General features: G+C 47.1%; 1 protein-coding gene across 1 annotated transcript in view; it reads left to right on the plus strand.

Annotated features, from left to right (window-relative positions):
- Window positions 1-214: 214 nt before the first annotated feature.
- The window catches only part of NOS2 (nitric oxide synthase 2), a 36,064-nt gene continuing 15,756 nt past the window's right edge, over window positions 215-20,522 (plus strand). Inside the window, exons 1-14 of the mRNA XM_081843678.1 lie at window positions 215-295; window positions 3,470-3,685; window positions 6,930-7,005; window positions 8,439-8,552; window positions 9,191-9,339; window positions 10,300-10,462; window positions 11,576-11,667; window positions 11,753-11,894; window positions 12,984-13,123; window positions 14,637-14,811; window positions 16,407-16,508; window positions 18,009-18,203; window positions 18,738-18,820; window positions 19,975-20,119. Of these exons, the coding sequence (XP_081699804.1) occupies window positions 3,546-3,685; window positions 6,930-7,005; window positions 8,439-8,552; window positions 9,191-9,339; window positions 10,300-10,462; window positions 11,576-11,667; window positions 11,753-11,894; window positions 12,984-13,123; window positions 14,637-14,811; window positions 16,407-16,508; window positions 18,009-18,203; window positions 18,738-18,820; window positions 19,975-20,119 (1,716 nt within the window). The 5' untranslated portion in view covers window positions 215-295; window positions 3,470-3,545. The remainder of the gene's footprint in view (window positions 296-3,469; window positions 3,686-6,929; window positions 7,006-8,438; window positions 8,553-9,190; window positions 9,340-10,299; window positions 10,463-11,575; window positions 11,668-11,752; window positions 11,895-12,983; window positions 13,124-14,636; window positions 14,812-16,406; window positions 16,509-18,008; window positions 18,204-18,737; window positions 18,821-19,974; window positions 20,120-20,522) is intronic.

The raw sequence follows: 20,522 nt of genomic DNA on the forward strand, positions 1-20,522 counted from the left end.
TTCCAGCTTCGCCAGTAGGGAGGAATAGCTGAGTCTGCCCTCTTGCTGGATCGCTGCAGAAACTTTGCCACAGTCTGGTCTGCTGAGGATTTGGCATTAAGGCTGAGATTCACGAAACCAAAGCTCTCTTTCTTTGGATGAGCACCGGGGAGAAAACGAGAGATGAGTGGAGCACGCTAAATCTGGCAGGGAAGATCTAGGGATTCCAGCTGCTCAAGGCAGATGCCAGCCATCAGATACTGATCCACAGGTATCCTGCGGAGATTTAACATAACGAAGTCCCGGTTCAACAAAGGTAAATGATTTTTCAGCAGGACAGATGGAAACAAAGACCTAGCTTTCTTGCTAAAATGAAAAAAAGTGTGGCATTTTGCTTGGGTTTTGTCCAAAGACCGCACATAGTCCTATTGGAATAAATTAATGTACAAACGGCTCCTAGATTGCAGTTATACTTAGGTTTTTTAAGTGATTTCAGTGAATAGGGATTGTACATGGAAATTGAGGTGAGGGTTAAACATAAGCCTTTATTGGGGGGGCTGTATCTTTCACCTAAAGCTTGAGCAATGCTCATTCTAGTTAAACCGTAGAAACATTGTTGAAATATTGTAGAACATCATCCTATCTCTTCGGGGTTTTTAAAAGGCAGCGGTGGGCCCGATCCTGCAAAAAACAAGGCTGCCACCCTAAGCCCAGTTTCTCTTGGCAGTAAACTCCACTGGACTCAAATGAGATTGACTTCTGTGCCTGCACAGTTCGGATTCTGTCTTATGCATTTGATTCCAGTGCTTCCAGGGAAAGTTTACTACGCACTTTCTTTAATCGTAACCATTCAGTTGTAGTGCATGGAATCTTGTAGTGTTAAGGGCACGTGTTTAGTGAATGATTGATCTGAAGAGGAGAGGAATACTTATTTTTGATGTATTTAAATTGTTTACCGAATGCCTGGGGGTGAAGTAGGCAACCCAGTCCTCTGTGCATATCTTCTTAGAAGTAATCCCTCTTCTGTGTTCAATGGGGCTCCCTTGATTTCAGCATGGGTGGGGAACCTCAGGGCCAGGCACGGCCCTCCAGACCTTTCTATCCGGCCCTCGGAATTCACCTCCAGCCACATTCCTCACTAACCCTACTTTGCACCTCTGACTTTGTGTCTTTGACCTGTAACAATGCCTCCCACTTGCCTGGGTGGAAGACAGTGATAGGGGTGGGAGTGTGGGTCAAGACTCTTGTGCAAAGGTACAATTTGCATTTGTTGCCCTGCCCACTTTTGCCTCTGGCCCCGCCCACTTCTGGCATGCAACCCTCAGAAAGTTGCCTAGAAGCGAATTCAGCCCTTGGGGTGGAGAAAGGCACCCTTCAGCTTAACACTGCAACCTGATTTTCTCAGGCTGAAGGTCTGAAATAGGCTCGCTTTTAGCTGCGCCATCACAGAGACAATCAGAGTTCATGGGCGTAGCCAAGATTTATGTTGGGGGGGGGGGAGAGCAGGACACCCGCCTGTCATCCTCCTCCACCTGGTTCCGTCTGTCAGATTTAGAATGAAATGTCTCAATTTGTTTCAAATTTTGATTGTTTTATATTACTTTTTGTGACACCCCCCCCCCCGGTACTCAGAAAAATCTGTCAGAATGTCCAGTCATTTGAAAACTAGGAAGTTAAATAAAAAATTAACACCAGGGAGTATATTTTGCAAAAATTACAAAGAATACAGCTTTTTCATTTCATTTTAAAAATCTAAACTAAAACAAGTTTTCTTGGATTTGCTGAAAACCTTTCCAGCACTTCTTTCTCAGTTTCCTCCTTTTTCCAGTGCAGTTTTTATGTGCGAACTCAGTAAGCAGAGCCCATGGAGATGTTCCCCTCAATGCAATCATTTACCTTAGCCAGGTCTTTTACTGTACTCTCTGCAAAGTACTGAATGACCACTCTAGTGGCTCAGCAAGAGAGATGATGAGCAGAGCCTTTTTTGGTGGTAGAGCATTTCAATTTCAAAAATTCAGATCATTCCTACTTTTAGTTAAGTATTTTTTATTTCTTTACTTGATTTAGGGTGGCAGACGAGGAAGAGCTATAGCTGAGCTGTTTGCATGCAGAAGGACCAAGGTTTAATCCTGAACAGCATCTCCAGGTTGGGCTGGGAAATATTCCCTGCCTGAGACCTTCAAAAGCTTCTGCCAGTCAGGGTAGACAAGACTGACCTAGATGGACCCATGATCTGACTGGGCAAAGGGCCGCTGGCTATGTTTCCATGTTCCAATTTTCACTGTGTGAACACTCAAATAGGGCTATTGTCAGTCCTGCATCTGTGATCCATTGATTTCCTTGGGCGAGCCTAAAGTCTGATGTTAAATGAAAGGGATAGGGAAAAAATACTCTATCTCCATAACACACACACACACACACACACACACACACACACACCCCTTCCCATTTTAATTAAGTTATCCAAAGTTAAAACAATTGCACTGCAAAAATAATTGCACAGCAAGCATTCTGTAATACATAATCTAAAGCCCTGTATAGGGAATGAGGAACCAATGGCCTTCTAGGGGTTGGACTACAACTCCCATTATTCCCAGCAGGATCAGTGGTCAGGCATGATGGGAGTTGTAGTCCAGGAACCTTGAGAGGACTACAAGTTCCCCATCCCCGCTCTAAAAACTAAGAAGGCACCAAACATTTGCTTTTATTTCTGTACCTCTTAATAGATTAAAATATGTCTCTACAGAAAGCTGAAGCAACAACAGACAACTTAAACAACCAATATTACATAAAATTCAGTCATGTATAAAATTTTTACATTAACACAAAATTACTAATAAACATGAAACGAAACCAGTTCCTTCTCCTTTCGACAAACCCTCTTCATCTCCTGGCTCTCACCCAGCATAGGAGCCAACTTCTAGGGTCCGAGGGAGCTTCACCCTACCCAATAAAATATTTGAGAGGCCCCCCCGCCCAAAAAAGTTGATGGGCATTGTCATTCAAATGGTGTGCATGCACTATGCCATGTGATCGATTATGCAGGGTGGGGCTTGCCTGCCCCTCCCCAATATTTAATTCAAGTTGGCACCCCTGTCACCCAGAATCTGGACAAACTCTCAGCTCCTCCACAAAAGTCTCACCTTGGGAAGAGTTCCTGCAAAGAGCTGACATCACCGCAGTTTCTCACTCTAGACATGTGTTTTATGGCTGCCATACACCCGCGATTCATCCGCTGAAAATGGCATCCTGGCAGAATTTTTAAAAACCGTTTTAAAAGACCGGGTTTTCACTTCCTGAAACATGGCGACCTTATTTTATGCGCAGGTCCAAGGTTGGTGGAGCACCCACAGGCTGCCTCCAGCTGTATCCCATTCAGCAGCCACTTTCCATACCCCGCTCAATTCTTCTTTAAATTTATGTCTGTTCTTTGCTTTTTAAAAAGGGCTATTCATTCATCTGAACTTCCTTGTATGTGTTTCCTTTGCAGACAGGTGTCTACCTTGCACAGAGCAAAGTTTGTGAGCTGTGGAACACACACACACACACACACACACACACCTGCTATGCAAAGGATGATGTGCCCCTTCCTTTTTAAACCTCAAACCAGTAAGATTGAGTCCCAAGAAGGGAAGGATATCAACAACAATAACAACAACAACAGTAGCAGCAGCAGCATGGAAAAAGCAACCAGGAACTTTCACAGGTGAGAGTGCTTCCTTCTCTCCTTCACTCATAACCACAGCAACTTCACCTGGCGAAACTGACAGGCGGTAGATCCAGGAGAGGCGAAAAAGGAAATTCCTCTTCCTGCGATGCAAAATCGGCATAAGGATGTTACTGCTGTGTGATGGGCTACTGGCTCGGATTCTTTCAAAGGGAGTCAGATATATTCCCAAGTAGGGCCTGAGGTGCAAAATGCAATGTTTAGGGCTCCAGCCAGCCACACCCTTTTCTGAACACTCCATGCCAGCCTGCCAGCCATGACCTTTTTCAAGACACTCCATTCCATTTCCTTGTCGTGGTTTACCTTGCTTCCGCAGTCAAGTCAGCATTCCCTGGCTGTTGAGTATGCTCACTGAGCTCTTTGGGGCTGATGCTTATTTTGTTCTCAGCTTTCCCCATTCTTTTTTTTAAAAAAATACGTCTCCAAACCTGTGGATGCCACCTTCTTGTCCCTAGATAGTACTGTCCAGATGCATAAGGGCCAGCAGTTAAGAGAACTGAATTCGCTGTTGGTCTATATCAGAGGTGGCCAATGTGGTGATTGCAACCAGCCAGCATAAATAAATGAATAAATGCTAATAGAACCTCCATGTTCAATGGAAGTGTGCTTCTGAAAGCCAGGAGAAGTTGCCTGCCTGTGAGTTTTCTTAAAGCATCTGATTGGCTGCCATGGGATGGAGGATGCCAGACTCAATGGAGCCTCTTGGTCTGATCCACCAAGATGCTTGTCTGCTTCCTTCCTCCTTGAAGAGTAGGAGCCAATGATGGGGGAAAGCAAGTCCCAGGCACTGCCCAAGCAGAACTTCCCAATAAACCTTGAGAAGAGCAGCCGTTTCTTTGGATCACACTGGTGCAATGGGTACTTTTTATCTTTCTCACTCCTGCGCAGCGATGACATCAGACGAAGGTGATGCATCAGACAAAAGAGGGCTCCAAAGTGTGGCTGGCCTTTAAAGTTTATAGAATCATAGAACTGTAGAGTAGGAAGGGACCCCGAGGGTCATCTAGTCCAACCCCCTGCAATGCAGGAAACTCAGCTGAAGCATCCATGACAGATGGCCATCCAGCCTCTGCTTAAAAACTTCCAAGGAAGGAGAGCCCACCACCTACCAAGGGAGACCGTTCCACTATCAAGCAGCTCTTAGTGTCAGAAAGTTTTTCCTAAGTCTCCTTTCTTGGAGCTTGCAGCCATGGGTTCAAGTCCTACCTTCCAGAGCAGGAGAAAACAAGTTTGTTCCCTCTTCCATGTGACAGCCCTTGAGATATTTGACGATGGCTATCATCTCTCCTCTCAGTCTCCCCTTTTTCAGGCTAAACATAACCAGCTCCTTCAACCATTCCTCATCAGGCTTGGCTTCCAGACCCTCGATCTCTTTGTGTGTGTTTGCAGTAACAGACCAACACAACTGGCTCTCTAATTTGCCAGCAAACGCACGCACCAAGCGGATCTCTTATCATAGGAGTCACCCACCCTGACTCAAGGACAGAAGGATGCATCGATTTTGGTTCTCCCAGTTCCTCCTACATTGGGGATTGAACCTGGTTCCTTCTGCCTGCCAAGCAGCTGTCCAGCCGCTGAGCTGCAGGCAGCCCTTCCATAAATAGTCTCCTGATCTCCAGCCAGCATCAAAGTGAAAAGGAAGAGAGAAGAGTTCAGGAGTCATCATTATACAGGAAACCAATTCTATGCAGGAAATCCACAGTTATTTTCCTAACGAGCTGTCAGTCCTCACTTCTTTTCAGAAGCTTTCCTCCAGCGAATTCCCCAAAGCAGCCAGTTCTGTCCAGCACTTTCCCTCCCTTTGTTTTGCTGCTATAACTAGCCTGCTGCAAGATTATATTTGAAGCTGGTTGACGTGGGCCCTTTGTTTTACTCCTTGGGTGGCTCCTGATTGCAGCCAGCACCCCCTGGGAATCTCTTGCTTAAACTTCCTAATTTAATCCAAGCTTGGGAACCTCTCCCTGTTTACCAAAGTGGTATAGTACCAGCCTTGGCCATCTCAGAGTCCTCCCAATGCAGTGTTCTTCTCGCTTGATTCCTTTTGCAAATTTGCAAGCTGCTTTACAGCCTGAGGCCACTGAAGCAAGACCCAGTACAAATGTTTGGGGTAGGGCCATAGCCCAGAGACAAAGAACTTGCTCTGCAAGCAGAAGCTTCGATCCCCAATGCCACCTCCAAAGAGTGCTTGGAATGCCCTCTGTCTTCAACCCTTTGCTGCCAGTCAGTGTGGACAGTACTAAGCTGGATGGACTCTACAGTCTGACTTGGTAAAGGTAAAGGTAAAGGGACCCCTGACCATTATGTCCAGTTGCGGACAATTCTGGGACTGTGGCGCCAATCTCGCTTTATTGGCCGAGGGAGCTGGCATACAGCTTCCGGGTCACATGGCCAGCATGACTAAGCCGCTTCTGGCAAACCAGAGCAGCGCACAGAAACGCCGTTTACCTTCCCGCCAGAGTGGTACCTATTTATCTACTTGCACTTTGACGTGCTTTCGAACTGCTAGGTGGGCAGGAGCAGGGAGCGAGCAACGGGAGCTCACCCCGCCGCGGGGATTTGAACTGCCGAACTTCTGATCAGCAAGCCCTAGGCTCTGTGGTTTAACCCACAGCGCCACCTAAATTCTAAAAACGACTAAAGCCGAATTCTGTATAACAACAGCTGTTCCCATAACCCTCTAACATTTCCCCAGTGAAAACAGGGATGTCCTAAGGAAAAGCAGGACATTCTGATATCAAATCAGAAACTGGGACGACTTCTGTAAATCTGGGACTGTCCCTGGAGAACAGGGGCACTGGGAGGGTCTGTGTTCCTACAGATGTACAATTAATATACCATAAATGACCGGGCCACACCTCAGGGGAAGCCTAAACAAAACAGTCAGATACTTAGCACCTGCAGGATTTCAGCAGGTAACTGATTCCAGAGGGTTGGAGCTGCAATGCTAAAAGCCTAGTTTCTAGTGCATACCACTACTAATAATTTTATTATTTATACCCCACTCATCTGTCTGGTTGCCCCAGCCACTCTGGGTGGCTTCCAACATATATAAAAGCCTTCAGATATCTTCTAAAAACAGATGTTCTGGACTACAAAGCAGTCAAGACTTCTGGGCAAGACTATTTTCCAGTATATCTGTGCCAAGGTGCCAAGATACCAAAGGCTGGCTTTCATTCCCCCCACCCCCGACTCTTATGAAATCAATTCCTCCTTGTTCTTACAGCCTGGCAAAACGAGAAGTCACCTCGTTAAATGGTCTAAGCAAGAAACCTGACGTGATCACTGTAACGGCAAGAGAGGTGAGTTTAAATTTGGGGTGCCCTTGTTCCAAAGGGCGTAAGACGTTACAGCCTCAATGCCCTATGTATGGTGATTTGGGGGATGTGATGCATAGAGTGTCTGACTAGGATTTGAGTGGTCCAGGTTCTCATTACTGCTGGGCAGAGAAGTCCAAGGAGTGATCCACTTTCCCTTAGCCTAAACGACCTCGCAGGGCTGTTGAGAGGATAACACGGGAGTCATGAGCCAAGTACACCAGCTTTTTGGGGAGACGGGCTGTTGCTCAGTGGGAGAGCGCATGGCTTGGGCTCAAACTCTGGCTTGGATTGGGAAATTCCTTTCCCTAAAACCCTGCAGAGCCTCTGCCAGCCTGTGTAGACACTTCTGAGCTAGATGGACCAATGATCTTGTTTGGTACAAGGCAATTTAGAAAGAATACAATTGCAGAGTCGGAAGGGACCCCGAGGGACATCTAGTCCAACCCGCGCAATGCAGGAATCTCAACGAAAGCATCCATGACAGCGGGCTTCTAGAATATGTTTCCTTTGGAAAGAGGTCACTGGGAACTTAGCAGCATTTTTTGGTTGGTTTTTCCACATACAGGTTGAGCACAGGTGGAGATTCACAGCACCAGTCACCCAAAAGACACCCTAAACTCTTCCAGAGTTTAGGCTGGTCTCTCACTCCTAATCTAACCTACCTCACAGGGTTGTTGTGAGGATAAAATGGGGGAGAACCATATGCTCCCCCTTCATCTTCGTTCAAGTGCTCCTGATAGCTCCATCAGTAGAGCATGAGACTCTTAATCTCAGAGTCGTGGGTTTGAGCCCCACGTTGGGCAAAAAGATTCCTGCATTGCAGGGGGTTGGACTAGATGACCCTTGAGGTCCCTTCAAACTCTGCAATTCTGCTTCCATCTCCTTGGAGGAAAGTTGGGATGTAAATTAAATAAGTATATAAAAGGAAAAGGGACCCCTGACCATTAGGTCCAGTTGTGACTGACTCTGGGGTTGCGGCGCTCAACTCACTTTATTGGCCGAGGGAGCTGGTGTTTGTCCGCAGACAGCTTCCGGGTCATGTGGCCAGCATGTCTAAGCCACTTCTGGTGAACCAGAGCAGCACACGGAAACGCCGTTTACCTTCCTGCCGGAGCAGTACCTATTTATCTACTTGCACTTTGTCGTGCTTTTGAGGAACAGGGACCGAGCAATGGGAGCTCACCCCGTTGCAGGGATTCGAACTGCCGACCTTCTGATCGGCAAGTCTTAGGCTCTGTGGTTTAACCCACAGCGCCACCCGCGTCCCTCAAATAAGTATATACATCAATACATTTAGCTCTCTCTTCCTCTCGCTTTGCTGCCTTGCCTTTCCTGACTCTCACTTCAACTCGTCCCTTTCTTTAAAAGCATGACACCGTAATTTATTTTGTGTTTTTGCTTCCTTTCCTGAACAGAAACATTCCCCAAGTGGTACCAAGCAAACGTCCCAGTGTCCGAGGCATTTAAACATCAAAAACTGGGAATCTGGGAGCAGTCTTCAAGACGCATTGCACTACCAGGCCAAAGAGGTAACACGATAGAGAGCTATATGGATTTTTTGTGGGTGCTCCTTCCTCCTGAGGGCCAGGGAAACCAATGCAACCTAGGGCTACATTGTCAGCAGTGGGCAGGGCTAAAGCCTAAAGTGGGTGGAGCCCAGAGCCCACGCCCACTTTGCCTGTCTGTCACTCGAGCATCCATGAGGCTGCTTTCTTGTGCTATGCGACAGGTGCAAAGCCTTGCTCCAGAGATTGGTGACACAACTGATGGGAGGGCCTTGGCTGGGTTTGCATTGGGGATGGGTTTGAGTGGAGACTCCTATCCCATTAGGGGCAATGGGGCAGTGCCCCACCTCTCTCAGTCTGCCATCGGCTAGCCCACACTTGCCTCACTTAGAGCCAGTCCAGGGGGATCATGGTCCTGTGTGTCAGCTTCTCCAGGAGGCAGAGTGGAATGACATGGAATCGCTTTGGAGAGGGACTTGGCTGGTTTGAATTCTGACGAGGAGCCCTTCACCTGTTGTGGCAGCATGTGCCTCTTGTTCTTTAAGCATGGGAATTGTAATGTTGCAAATGTACTCGGGATGCGCACAGCTTCCCTCCACACTGCCAGCCATGGGTTTGATCCACCTGTTTCTCTCTCCCTCTTGCCGTTATGTTCGCTTCAGGTTCTTCACTGCAGGACCAAGGTGTGCCAGGGATCTGTCATGAACCCCAAAGGTTTGGTCAGAGGTCCCCGCAATGGGCTCACCCTGAGAGATGAATTATTACCTCAAGCAATAGAGTTCATCAACCTGTTTTACAAATCCTTTAAAGAGTGAGTGGTTGTTGTTGTTTTGTTCTTCTTTGATCCTGCCTTTCAGACATCCTTTCCATTGTTCATTCACAAGGATTTGTGCTCCTAAACATCTCACGGAACTTATATGCAGTCCCACTTTCAAAGCTCAAACTGCATCATTACCAGTCGGTGGACACCCTGTAGCTCCCTGCTCAAATCCTTAACTTTTTATGCCACAAATGTTCTGCTTTATTTTATTTTAGTCCCGCTTTTGTTGCGCCATCACACAAGAGTGCCCCACCAGAGGGCAATAATAATTTGCTAACTTACATACCACTTCTATATAACTGCCCTGATACCATCACAAAAAAACAAAACAAATCATCATCAAAAAAGAATGTCTGGAGTATTTGATTAGTCTTTGCTGAACCCCTGATCTATTTTGTGTTTCAGGAACGTTATTAATGACGGGTAGTTCCTCAAAGCTGGTGGGAGGGAGATGAACCCAGGTTTTCTTACTGGTTCCCAAGGCTGAGCTTTCAATCATCTCTCCTGCTCCCAATTATCTCCATAAGTGATCCAGGTGGCTTAAAAAAATAATAATGAAAACCTGGAGTAATTTAAATTGACCATCTCCCTTCCATCAATTAATTTTTATGAAAGCAGTTTCTAATATCCAAGATCATTCTCATGCCCTGCTGATTGCTTCAGAGTCATTTCCCCCAAAATGAAAGCTAACAAGCTTCTTCTTTCATGGTGTCTTTTGCTGTAATGAATATTGGCAGCCATCAAAGGAAACCATGAAAGTTCAGAGTCCCAGATTCACTTCCCAGTTTGGGATAAGGGGAGGGGGGTCCTCTTGTCTCTGGGGTCTTTCCTGGAGAATTCCTTGTGCACCCAGCTGCATACGGCTATTCTTGCCCTCTCCTCTTGGAATTACATCAGCTCAAAGTGTTGCTCTTCATTGTTTGCTGTTTCCTCTCCCACTCCACCTGCCAGGCCCAGAATAGAAAAGCACCTTGCACGCCTTGAAACTGTGGCCCAAGAGATAGAAACAACAGGAACCTACCAGATGACTGGGGAAGAGCTCATCTTTGCCACCAAGCAGGCCTGGAGAAATGCTCCCAGGTGCATTGGGAGAATCCAGTGGTCCAATTTAAAGGTGACTGGTTTGTCTGCAGTCGTGGGCTGGTGCGCATTGGGACTGGTGGGGTGGAAGGACCTAATAATTCCTGCTGAGTTCTTTCAGGGCACCAATGAGACAAGGGTGGCTGGAGGAAGCTGGAGGTCACCTGGGCTGCCCCCAGGACTGGCTGCATGTCGTCTGGCTGAGGGCAGACTGTGTTCACGCGAGGCAGCTGTCATTCCAATTTCTTCCTTTGTTTACTTGCATGCAGCTGACAGTGACAAATGCACAACCAATGAGCAGGACAATTTGCAATATAAAAGGCAAAACTGTTGCAGTTATCGCTGGCGGTGTCGATAACACATTAAAGTCTATGAGTAGGTTCTGAAGGACTGCCGTCACCTGTATCGACATGGTTTAACAATCTACCCCTCTTCCCAGGGAACTCCAGAAATTGTAACTCTGTGAGGGGGGAAAGGAGTCTCCTCACAAGTCTCAGCACCCATAGCAAACTACATTTCCTGGGGTTCTATGTGGAAAGACATGAGTGTTAGATATTATACCGCTCAGCCATCCCAACATAAGCAGAGCATCTTGCAATTACAGAAGTCATCCTGGCTTCAGATTAGACCCTGAAATGTCCTGTTTTTTGGTCCAGCGCTCAGGCATGAGTCAGCTGGTTCCTGTAAGAGCTCAGAATGGGAAAAAAGAGCATCTCAATTTGTATCACCCAGATGTTGGAGGGCATGACCTATAAGAGCGCTTTTAAATGCACAGACGTGGCCTTATAGGTCATGAGAGCCATTGTAGTATATTGGTTAAGAGCAGTGGACTCATAATCTGGTGAACCGGGTTCGCTTCCCCGCTCCTCCACATGCAGCTGCTGGGTGACCTTGGGCCAGTCACACTTCTTTGAAGTCTCTCAGCCTCACTCACCTCACAGAGTGTTTGTTGTGGGGCAGGAAGGGAAAGGAGAACGTTAGCCTCTTTGAGACTCCTTCGGGTATAAAGCGGGATATCAAATCCAAACTCTTCTTCTTCTTCTTTGTCTCCTCTAAGGTTGCCACCATCTTCCTTTCATTGCCTTCTGAATTGTGTTGGAAAGCTAATTGACTTTGGTCATTGTTCCCAAATGTTGTTGCCTTTTAGGTCTTTGATGCCCGCAGCTGTACAACTGCCAAGGAGATGTTTCAGCACATCTGCCGCCATTTGGAGTATTCCACCAACGGAGGGAATATAAGGTATGAGCTCTTTTTTCCTTTCATCCCGCTTGGGTCCTTAAGAAATTAAGGAGCTGGTTGGCATTCACTCTGTCTCTTGCAACAGATCTGCCATCACTGTCTTTCCCCAGAGGACGGATGGGATGCATGACTTCCGGATATGGAACAGCCAACTCATCCGATACGCTGGGTACCCAATGCCAGATGGCTCCATTGTGGGCGACCCAGCCAATGTGGAGTTCACACAGGTATGCGGGGAGAAACTAGACACCACCAAAATATCGAAACAATAGCTGTCTATTAGCCTTTTGACAAAGCTGGCCGTGATCTTGGAAGACAGCTTGCAGCAGCCAGTCACTTCCTATTAATGGCTACTTAAAAAAAATAAAATTATTAAGCAATTTCAACATATCAAATTATCAAATCATATAATCACATACATTATTTCCCCCCTTCCCCCCCCACTTCCATCCCTCCCCCCCAAGGACTTCCTTCAGCTCCTCTCTCTGATTTCTTTGCACATATTATTCTCTGCATGTTATAAAATTATACATATCCTTGTGTTGTCTATCTATCATGTTATCAACCAATAAATTTGTGTATGTTTATTCAAAACCTGCCAAGGAGTCCAGTTCATTTTGTTGTCTTTTTAGATAATTTGTAAAAAGTTCCCATTCTTCCTTAAAGTCACAGTTGTCCTTGGCCCTCAGTTTGTATGTCAATTTAGCCAGTTCTGTATAGCTCATCAATTTTTCTTGCCACTGTTCTTTCGTTGGGATTTCCTCATTCTTCCATCCTTGTGCTATCAAGACTCTTGATGCTGTTGTTCTTCCTATTAATGGCTACTGATGGCTGTCTTCTGCCTCCACTGAGATCCAGTACTGAGGGCCTTCTGGCGGTTCCCTCACTGCGAAAAGCGAGGTTACGGGAAATCAGGCAGAGGGTCTTCTTGGTAGCGGCACCCACCCCGGGGAATGCCCTCCCATCAGATGTCAAACCGATAAGCAACTATCTGACATCTGAAGGCAGCCCTGTATAGGAAAGTTTTTAATGTCTGATGTTTTGTTTTGTCCCTTTATATTTTATGGGAAGCTGCCCAGAGTGGCTGGGGTAATAAGCCATAAATTGCTATTGTTAAACTGGAGTCTGCTTTGCTGGTCATTGGCTCTGGCGCCACCTACTGTTGGCCTCCCTGCGTTCCACCCCACCACTCCCATTTTGCATCAGGCACTGCTGGCTCTTCAGGAGCATCCAAGGAGTTAAGTTTCTCTCTTTTTGCTTTGGCCAGAAGAGGGGGAAACAAACCCAGCTCACCTCCTTTCTTTCGTGTCTCTCAGCTGTGCATCCAGCTTGGTTGGAAGCCCAAGTATGGCCGCTTTGATGTGGTTCCACTGATCCTCCAAGCCGATGGCCAAGACCCGGAACTGTTTGAGCTGCCGCCAGAGCTTGTCCTTGAAGTATCTATGGAACATCCCACGTAAGTGCCTTGGCTTCAGATGACAGCGGCCGGGACCTGCTCTTGACGGGCGGGCAGGCCGTTGTTGAAGAGAGGCTATTATTTGGGGCTTCGTGTGCCAGGGGGTTTGATCTGTTGGCTTTTGCCAGAGCAAAATTACATCGAATAACGGTGCTTCAGGCTGTTTCCATTTGGGGGGAGGAATCCCGCAATTTCAGGATGCCCCAATAGAGTTGGTTGGGAGGTCTTGTGCAAGAAACCCACTTCCCTGAAATATCAGACTTTTGGGAATAAATAAGGTGAGGAGAAAATGCACACAAAAATGTCAGTTGACCTTTGATTTAACTCAGCATCATGTAACCTCCCCACAAACAATTCAGAAGGAAAGTTTAATAAGCAATGGAAACACCCTCGGATTGACATGTCTTCCCAAATATATTTTCTTCTGCTGCAAGTCTTGGGGCTCTCCTGAGCTTGCTGTCACCTCCCTTTTGCACATGGATGCAGAGGAATCACCCTTATATTGAGCCAATATACATCTAGCTCCTTATTGTCTACCCTGGCTGGAAGCAATTCCTCCAGGTTTTCAGGCAAGGGTTTCTTTCCTCTGGAAATGCCAGAGGTTGGATCTGGGACCTTTGCGTGGCGAGTTCCTGCCTCCCACCAGTAGAAATAAAGACACGAGACACAATAATTAAGGTTAATGGGCAAAAATTGGCCACAACTTTATTGGTTACAGATGATGAGCGGTATTGGCTTAGGCATTGGTCCTAATCAACTATCCAGCTTCAGACTGTCTGCCTGAGAGGCCGGGAAGGGTTAACACCAGCAGGGGGAGCCCTGCTGATGCACATCAACTAGGCACTCCCCCGGGGTCACCGCTCAGGGGCATGCCTTGGGCACTGGGCTCCATAGGCTTCAGACGGGGCCACGCCCCCCGAGTCCTTTACCGGACTACCCTTCACAACCGGGGGAGGTGATGGCGCTCCTTCCCCCCATTCATCTACATAACAATACCCCGACCAATGCCTCACCGCCAAACCATGGAAGTTGTGACGATTTGCTATGAGGAAGGCGGAAAAACCCAATGGCCGGTGCCAATTTGCCAAGTGGAAAAATTCCTACCAGGCCCCTTAATGGTGACCAACCGAAGTCCATAGCAAGGTCAAAGGAGAAACCTTGAAGGGAGGGTGGGTGGGAAATTCCCCAGCTGATCAGCGGCAAAGAGGAAGCTCCTCTGCCACGCTTGCCTTAAATGCGACAAGCCACGCCCCCTGAGCCAGCCAATAGGCTGGCCAAGGGATGACGCGGCAGAGGATTCCCCCTGTACACGTGGGGCTGGGAGCCAGCCACCGTGGGAGTGTTGGTGGCGGGAAGCCCCTAGGTCGGAAGTGGGTTTGTCGTGCTCTACCACTGAGTTACGGGCCATCCCAATGGATGGTGCTGTGTTGGCTGCATAAACCACAGCACTCACTTCTGAGCAGCCATATGGAGTGGTGGAATTTCATGTGGTTCCCCTCCCTCCCCCCCCCAGATACGAATGGTTTAAAGAACTGGACCTGAAATGGTACGCCGTTCCTGCCGTCTCAAACATGCTCCTTGAGTGTGGAGGACTGGAGTTCACAGCTTGCCCTTTCAATGGTTGGTACATGGGGACCGAGATCGGAGTACGAGACTTCTGCGATGCACAGCGCTACAATATCCTTCAGGTACTCTCGTTTTAAAATAATAATAATAAAGTGGTTTGAGTAGCAGCACATTCCTAACTGATATCTGACTGACTTATATTCCTCCTTCCCTTTCTCATGCCTCATCCCCCACCCCCAAATGCTTGCTGTTTTTTGTTGTTGTTGTTGTTGTTTTTTTTTTTTTTTGCTTTTTAAATTGGATATTCTTTGGATACAGGGACCTATCTGCTTCCGCTTCAGAATGAAATGCTGTTAAGCACATGCACCCTGATCAATAGAGAGTGCATTATTGTCAGGGCTGGAGTCAACAAAGCAATAATTCATCCGAGGCCAGCAAAGGTACCGTGGTACCTCGGGTTAAGAACTTAATTTGTTCTGGAGGTCCATTCTTAACCTGAAACTGTTCTTAACCTGAAGCACCACTTTAGCTAATGGGGCCTCCTGCTGCTGCTGCACCACCAGAGCACGATTTCTGTTCTCATCCTGAAGCAAAGTTCTTAACCCAAGGTACTATTTCTGGGTTAGCGGAGTCTGTAACCTGAAGCGTCTGTAACCTGAAGCGTCTGCAACCCAAGGTACCACTGTAATGCTTTGTTCAAGGAAACAACCACAGCTCAGGCCTAGTGGGCTCACCAACTTTTCTCAGTATGTCTTGCCTCGATGATGCAGTTGCCAGGACTGAAGGTCCTCACCTTCTTAGGGCCCACTAGAACTCCTCCTCTCCAAGGCCTTTCCCACACAGTCTCAGGCTGCTTCTGTACATGACCACCCTCTGTCCATTTCATTTCTCTGTGCTACCCAGGGGGCTTAGGTAGTGGGCTGTGGTGGAGATGGTGGGGCTCTCAGGACTACCACCAGTGGTCAGGTGGATGTTGACTCCAGGCAGCCTGCCCAGGTGCCATTGATGAGGAACTTACCCACGTCACTCTCAACAATCCAGAGGTCCATTCCCACTTGAGGAAGTCTGAGACGAGCCTGTCCCTCTGCAGTGGCGAGTCTTGGCTGCACTCGGCACAGAGGCTGAAAGACACCACCTTGGCTGATGGACGCATTCTTGTAAACATCGTTTGTTTGGCGAACTGTGTCATAAAATTTGGATAAGTGCAGATTCGGAAGGATAGCTGCGTTTTGGTTTGCACATTGTTTAACATTGTTAGATGCACGTTGTGCATTTGATCAATTTGGCTTCCAGTGAGACCTGAACCAAATTTCTCCTCCATCTCTACTGGTCGTCCTATAGAGGGCTACTGTGTGGAAGTTGCTAAGGACTCCTCTTGTTCAGTTTGCACTGGAGGAAAGAGCAGCCCCTCCCCTTCAGCAGTTGGAATGTTAGCGGATATTCTGTAGCACTACAGCATTTCTGTAACTGGGTGGTGGTAGTTCATACCAGCTTGGTGGCCTCCAGAATCCAACTACCATCAGCCTCTGCCAGCAAAACCAATCGTTGAGAATTGTGAAAGTTGTTGTCTAAAGCATCTGGTGGGTGCCATCTTGGCGAAGGGGTGGGTGCCATCTTAGATGGTCTACTGACAAGGCCACTCCTCTGGTGTGTTGTTGAGGGTCCTTGAAGTCCAGAAGGTAGCATTGTTCTTTCTTCATCTCTTCCTTCTTCGTAGGATGTAGGGAGGCGGATGGGCCTGGAAACAAACAAGCTCTCTTCCCTGTGGAAAGACAAAGCTGTGATAGAAGTAAATGTGGCCGTGCTGCATAGCTTTCAGGTGAGTGGGAGCGGGGGGAGAGGAGGGGAACGGCTGTAGCTCAGTGGGTAGAGTCCAGGCTTTGCACACAGAAGGTCCGAGGTTCAATCTCAGACAATCTCCATCTTCAAAAGAGCCAGAGATGGGGGTGCACTATTCCTGAGACCTTGGAGAGCCCAGCCAATCAGATCAGGTTATACTAGGCAAAATGGACAACTGGTCTGGCCAAGTCTAAGGCAGCAACCTATTTAGGGAAGGGTTGTGGCTCAGGTGCAGAACATCTGCCTTGCATGTCAATGGTCCCAGATTCAGTCTTCAGCAACAGATACCTTTACAGGCAGTTGTGCAAGGTCAGCAGATTTGAGGAGGTGGTGTTTGTGCCTACCTGGTACCTGTGCTGAGTCGGCTCTCAGCTGCCTCACTGGTCCATAACATCTCCCTGCAAGCAAATCCAGATGAACGTTCAACAAGGAGGAGCCAACATTGCCTAAAGTAGGGCTGAAATACGTCTGGATTCATTTTGCGAAAAAAGCTCAACAACTCTTGTGTCCGGATTTTCACTTTTTGAAATATGGCAACCCTACCTAAAGTCTGCAGACTGTATGGGCAAACAAATCAGGATGAATGCTCAATAAGCAGGTTGTTTGGAAGTAGGAATAAGCCCTTGTTTTCTGCTCTGCCCTGTATTAGTCTCACGCTGCACTGCTTCCGCTCTGCTGCAATTCATCTCCCTCCTCATAAAGTTGTTCATGATTACATAAGTTACACAATTTACATAAATTAATTGCATAAGTTGTGTCATTACATAAGCTATGTAATTTAGCCGCAGCTATGTCATTTATGAAAGGACACAGGTGGCGCTGTGGGTTAAACCACAGAGCCTAAGACTTGCCGATCAGAAGGTCGGCGGTTTGAATCCCTGCAATGGGGTGAGCTCCCATTGTTCAGTCCCTGCTCCTGCCAACCTAGCAGTTCAAAAGCATGTCAAAGTGCAAGTAGATAAATAGGTACCGCTCCGGCGGGAAGGTAAACGGTGTTTCCGTGCACTGCTCTGGTTTGCCAGAAGTGGCTTAGTCATGCTGGCCACGTGACTCGGAAGCTGTACGCCAGCTCCCTCGGCCAATAAAGCGAGATGAGCGCCGCAACCCCAAAGTCGGCCATGACTGGACCTAATGGTCAGGGGTCCTTTTACCTATGTCATTTATGCAAACAATGATGTAATTTATGTAATTATTGACGTACATTACATTGTCGTTTCATTATTCTATCCCATTTGTTTCAGTGCAATAGAAATGCAATGTATATTGGGTGTGTGTATGTGTAATCAGTTACATATCATTGGCAGACTGGAAGCAACAGCAGTGAATAATACTGATGGTATTTGCAAGATTGATTTCCATTCCAGAAATGGGATGAATAGGCAAACTTCAGCAATTTCCGCTCCTGTTTCCCACTTTCACGGGAATTCTCTGACGTCCCTCTCTTAGAAGTGACTAGTGAGAGCTTGTGTGTTTCTTCCAGAAACAAAATGTCACCATCATGGACCACCATTCTGCTGCCGAGTCGTTCATGAAATACATGCAGAACGAGTACCGGATTCGAGGAGGGTGCCCAGCTGACTGGGTTTGGCTGGTGCCTCCCATCTCAGGCAGCATTACACCTGTGTTCCACCAGGAGATGCTGAACTACATCCTGTCCCCTTTCTATTATTACCAGGTGAGCAAAACAATCTCAAGTCTAAGCGGCCTGGGGTGGGGCCTTACTTGGGGGTTTCCCATAGGGGCATCTGGTTGGACCCGAACCCATAGATTTAAATTACAGTAAGGAAGATTATGACTAAATATTGGGGATAGCTTTCTGGCTGTAAGAGCTGTTCGACAGCAGAATGGGCTCCTTCAGAAGGTGGTTGACGCTCCTTCACTGGAGGTTTTTGAACAGAGGTTGGACAGCCATCAGTCAGAGATTCTTTAGCTATGATTCCTTCATTGCAGGGGTCCCTTGGGGTCCCTCCCAACTCTACAGTTCTCTGATTCTAGGATGCTAGGATAGATCCAATCACTGACCTCTCCTGTTTCATCTGCCCCACACCTGATGTCCTATATGATAGGTAGGGCTTGGCCAAAATGGACGGAGGTCTCCCACCAGAGTTGTTGTTGTTGGTTCATATTTTTAAAGTTTATTTGTCACCTTCTGTGGAAAGAAAGCCAGCCCAACCTCCTCTTAAAATATCCAACTTTATCCCCACTTAAGGTAGAAGCATGGAAAACGCACATCTGGAAAGACGAAGGGCGTAAGCCACGGAAAAGAGAGATAAGATTCCGCATCTGGGCCAGGTATGTTTCCAGGAGAAAAGTTGTTGCCATGTCTGTGGTGTGTAGGTAGTTTTGGAGAGCCCCAGCCCCACCCCGATGCATTGAAAGAACGTGTTTCGGGAGTCACAGGAACAAGCTTCGCTGCCATCCTGCACACCCAGTTATGTCCACTGTCTGCACATTCAAAGTGGGATGGATGTGTAGCTAACTTTACACTCCCCTTTTTGAAAGGCTTTCTGCTCCAAGTCTAAGGTTTAAAACTAAGGACATGCCAGAATGGAAGGCAGGGTAGGCCTTGAAATTGTCCCTTAAGGGTTAACAGCCTTTTCTCATCTATTATGTTATGCCATGATTACACAGAGGCGTTTTTCCCCCCAGTGGTAGCATCAGTGTTGTGGAATATCTCCCTTGCTGAAACGCAGAAAGCCCCATCCGTATTGGCATTCCACTAGCTCTTGAAAACACACCTATTTAGACTAGTGTTTTCCTGATCACCTGACTCTCCTGCTTTGATGGTTATTTCAACTATAACGCTTTAATGGGCTTGCATCCAACTCAGAGTAGACCCATTGAAAGTAACAGCCCCAAGTTCTTCATGTTCATTATTTTTAATGGGTCTGCTCCAAGTAATACTAGCATTGGACACCACCCTGGGTTTCTTTATAATATATCTTTTAATTACGGGTGCTTTTAATGCAGTTGTTTTGCTGTGTGTTGTAATTATGGGCAGTTGCGTTTTTAGAATGGGCTTGATTCTTGCTGTGTTGTGGTTGGCTTTTACAGTCGTACCTTGGAAGTTGAACAGAACCCTTTCCAGAAGTCCTTTCGACTTCCAAAACGTTCAACTTCCAAAGCATGGCTTCTGATTGGCTGCAGGAAGCTCCTGTAGCCAATTGGAAGCTGCAGAAGCCCCGTCGGATGTTTGGCTTCCAGAAGAACGTTCAAAAACTGGAACAGTCACTTCCGGGTTCCGATTGTTCGGGAGCCAAAACGTTCAAGAACTAGGCTGTTCAAAAAAAACAAGGTACGACTGTATTGACTCATGAAACTTCTTGAAATGAAAGATGGCACAGAAATCCTATTGACGTTATTCATTATAATATTATTTATTAATTAGAGCTATTAATTATTAATGAATTAAATCGACAAGTAATCTATCGCTCCTCATTTCCCAGGGCTGTGCTTTTTGCATCGTCGCTCATGCGGAGAGCCACAGCGAGTAGGATCAAAGCAACTGTCCTGTACGCGACGGAAACAGGAAGATCAGAAACGCTGGCGCGGAACCTTGGTGACCTCTTCAACTGTGCTTTCAACACCCGGGTAAGAGGCTTCTTGGGATAGCTCAGTCAGCAGAGCATGAGACTCTCAATCTCAAGGTCATGGGTTTGAGCCCCACGCTGGGCAAAATATCTCTGCATTCCAGGAGGGGTTCGACTAGATGGCCCTTGTGGTCCCTTCCAACTTTACAGTTCTATGACCTGTAATATATTTTCCCTGTGAGGGGAGAGTAACGTTATAACTACATCAGAATGTAAGAAAGGGCCCTGCTGGGTTTGACCAATGGCCCATCTAGTCCAGCATCCTGTTCTCACAGTGGCTGAACTGTGGGAAACCAGCAAGCAGGATTTAACCACAAGAGCACTTTCCCCTCCTGGGGGTTCCCAGCAACTATGGGTGCAGGAGAAATGTGATTCAGTTTGCATTTAAAGGTGAACCTACCTCT

The sequence above is a fragment of the Podarcis erhardii genome (assembly GCF_964252035.2).
Source record: "Podarcis erhardii genome assembly, chromosome: 16".
In the NCBI taxonomy this organism is placed as follows: domain Eukaryota; kingdom Metazoa; phylum Chordata; class Lepidosauria; order Squamata; family Lacertidae; genus Podarcis; species Podarcis erhardii.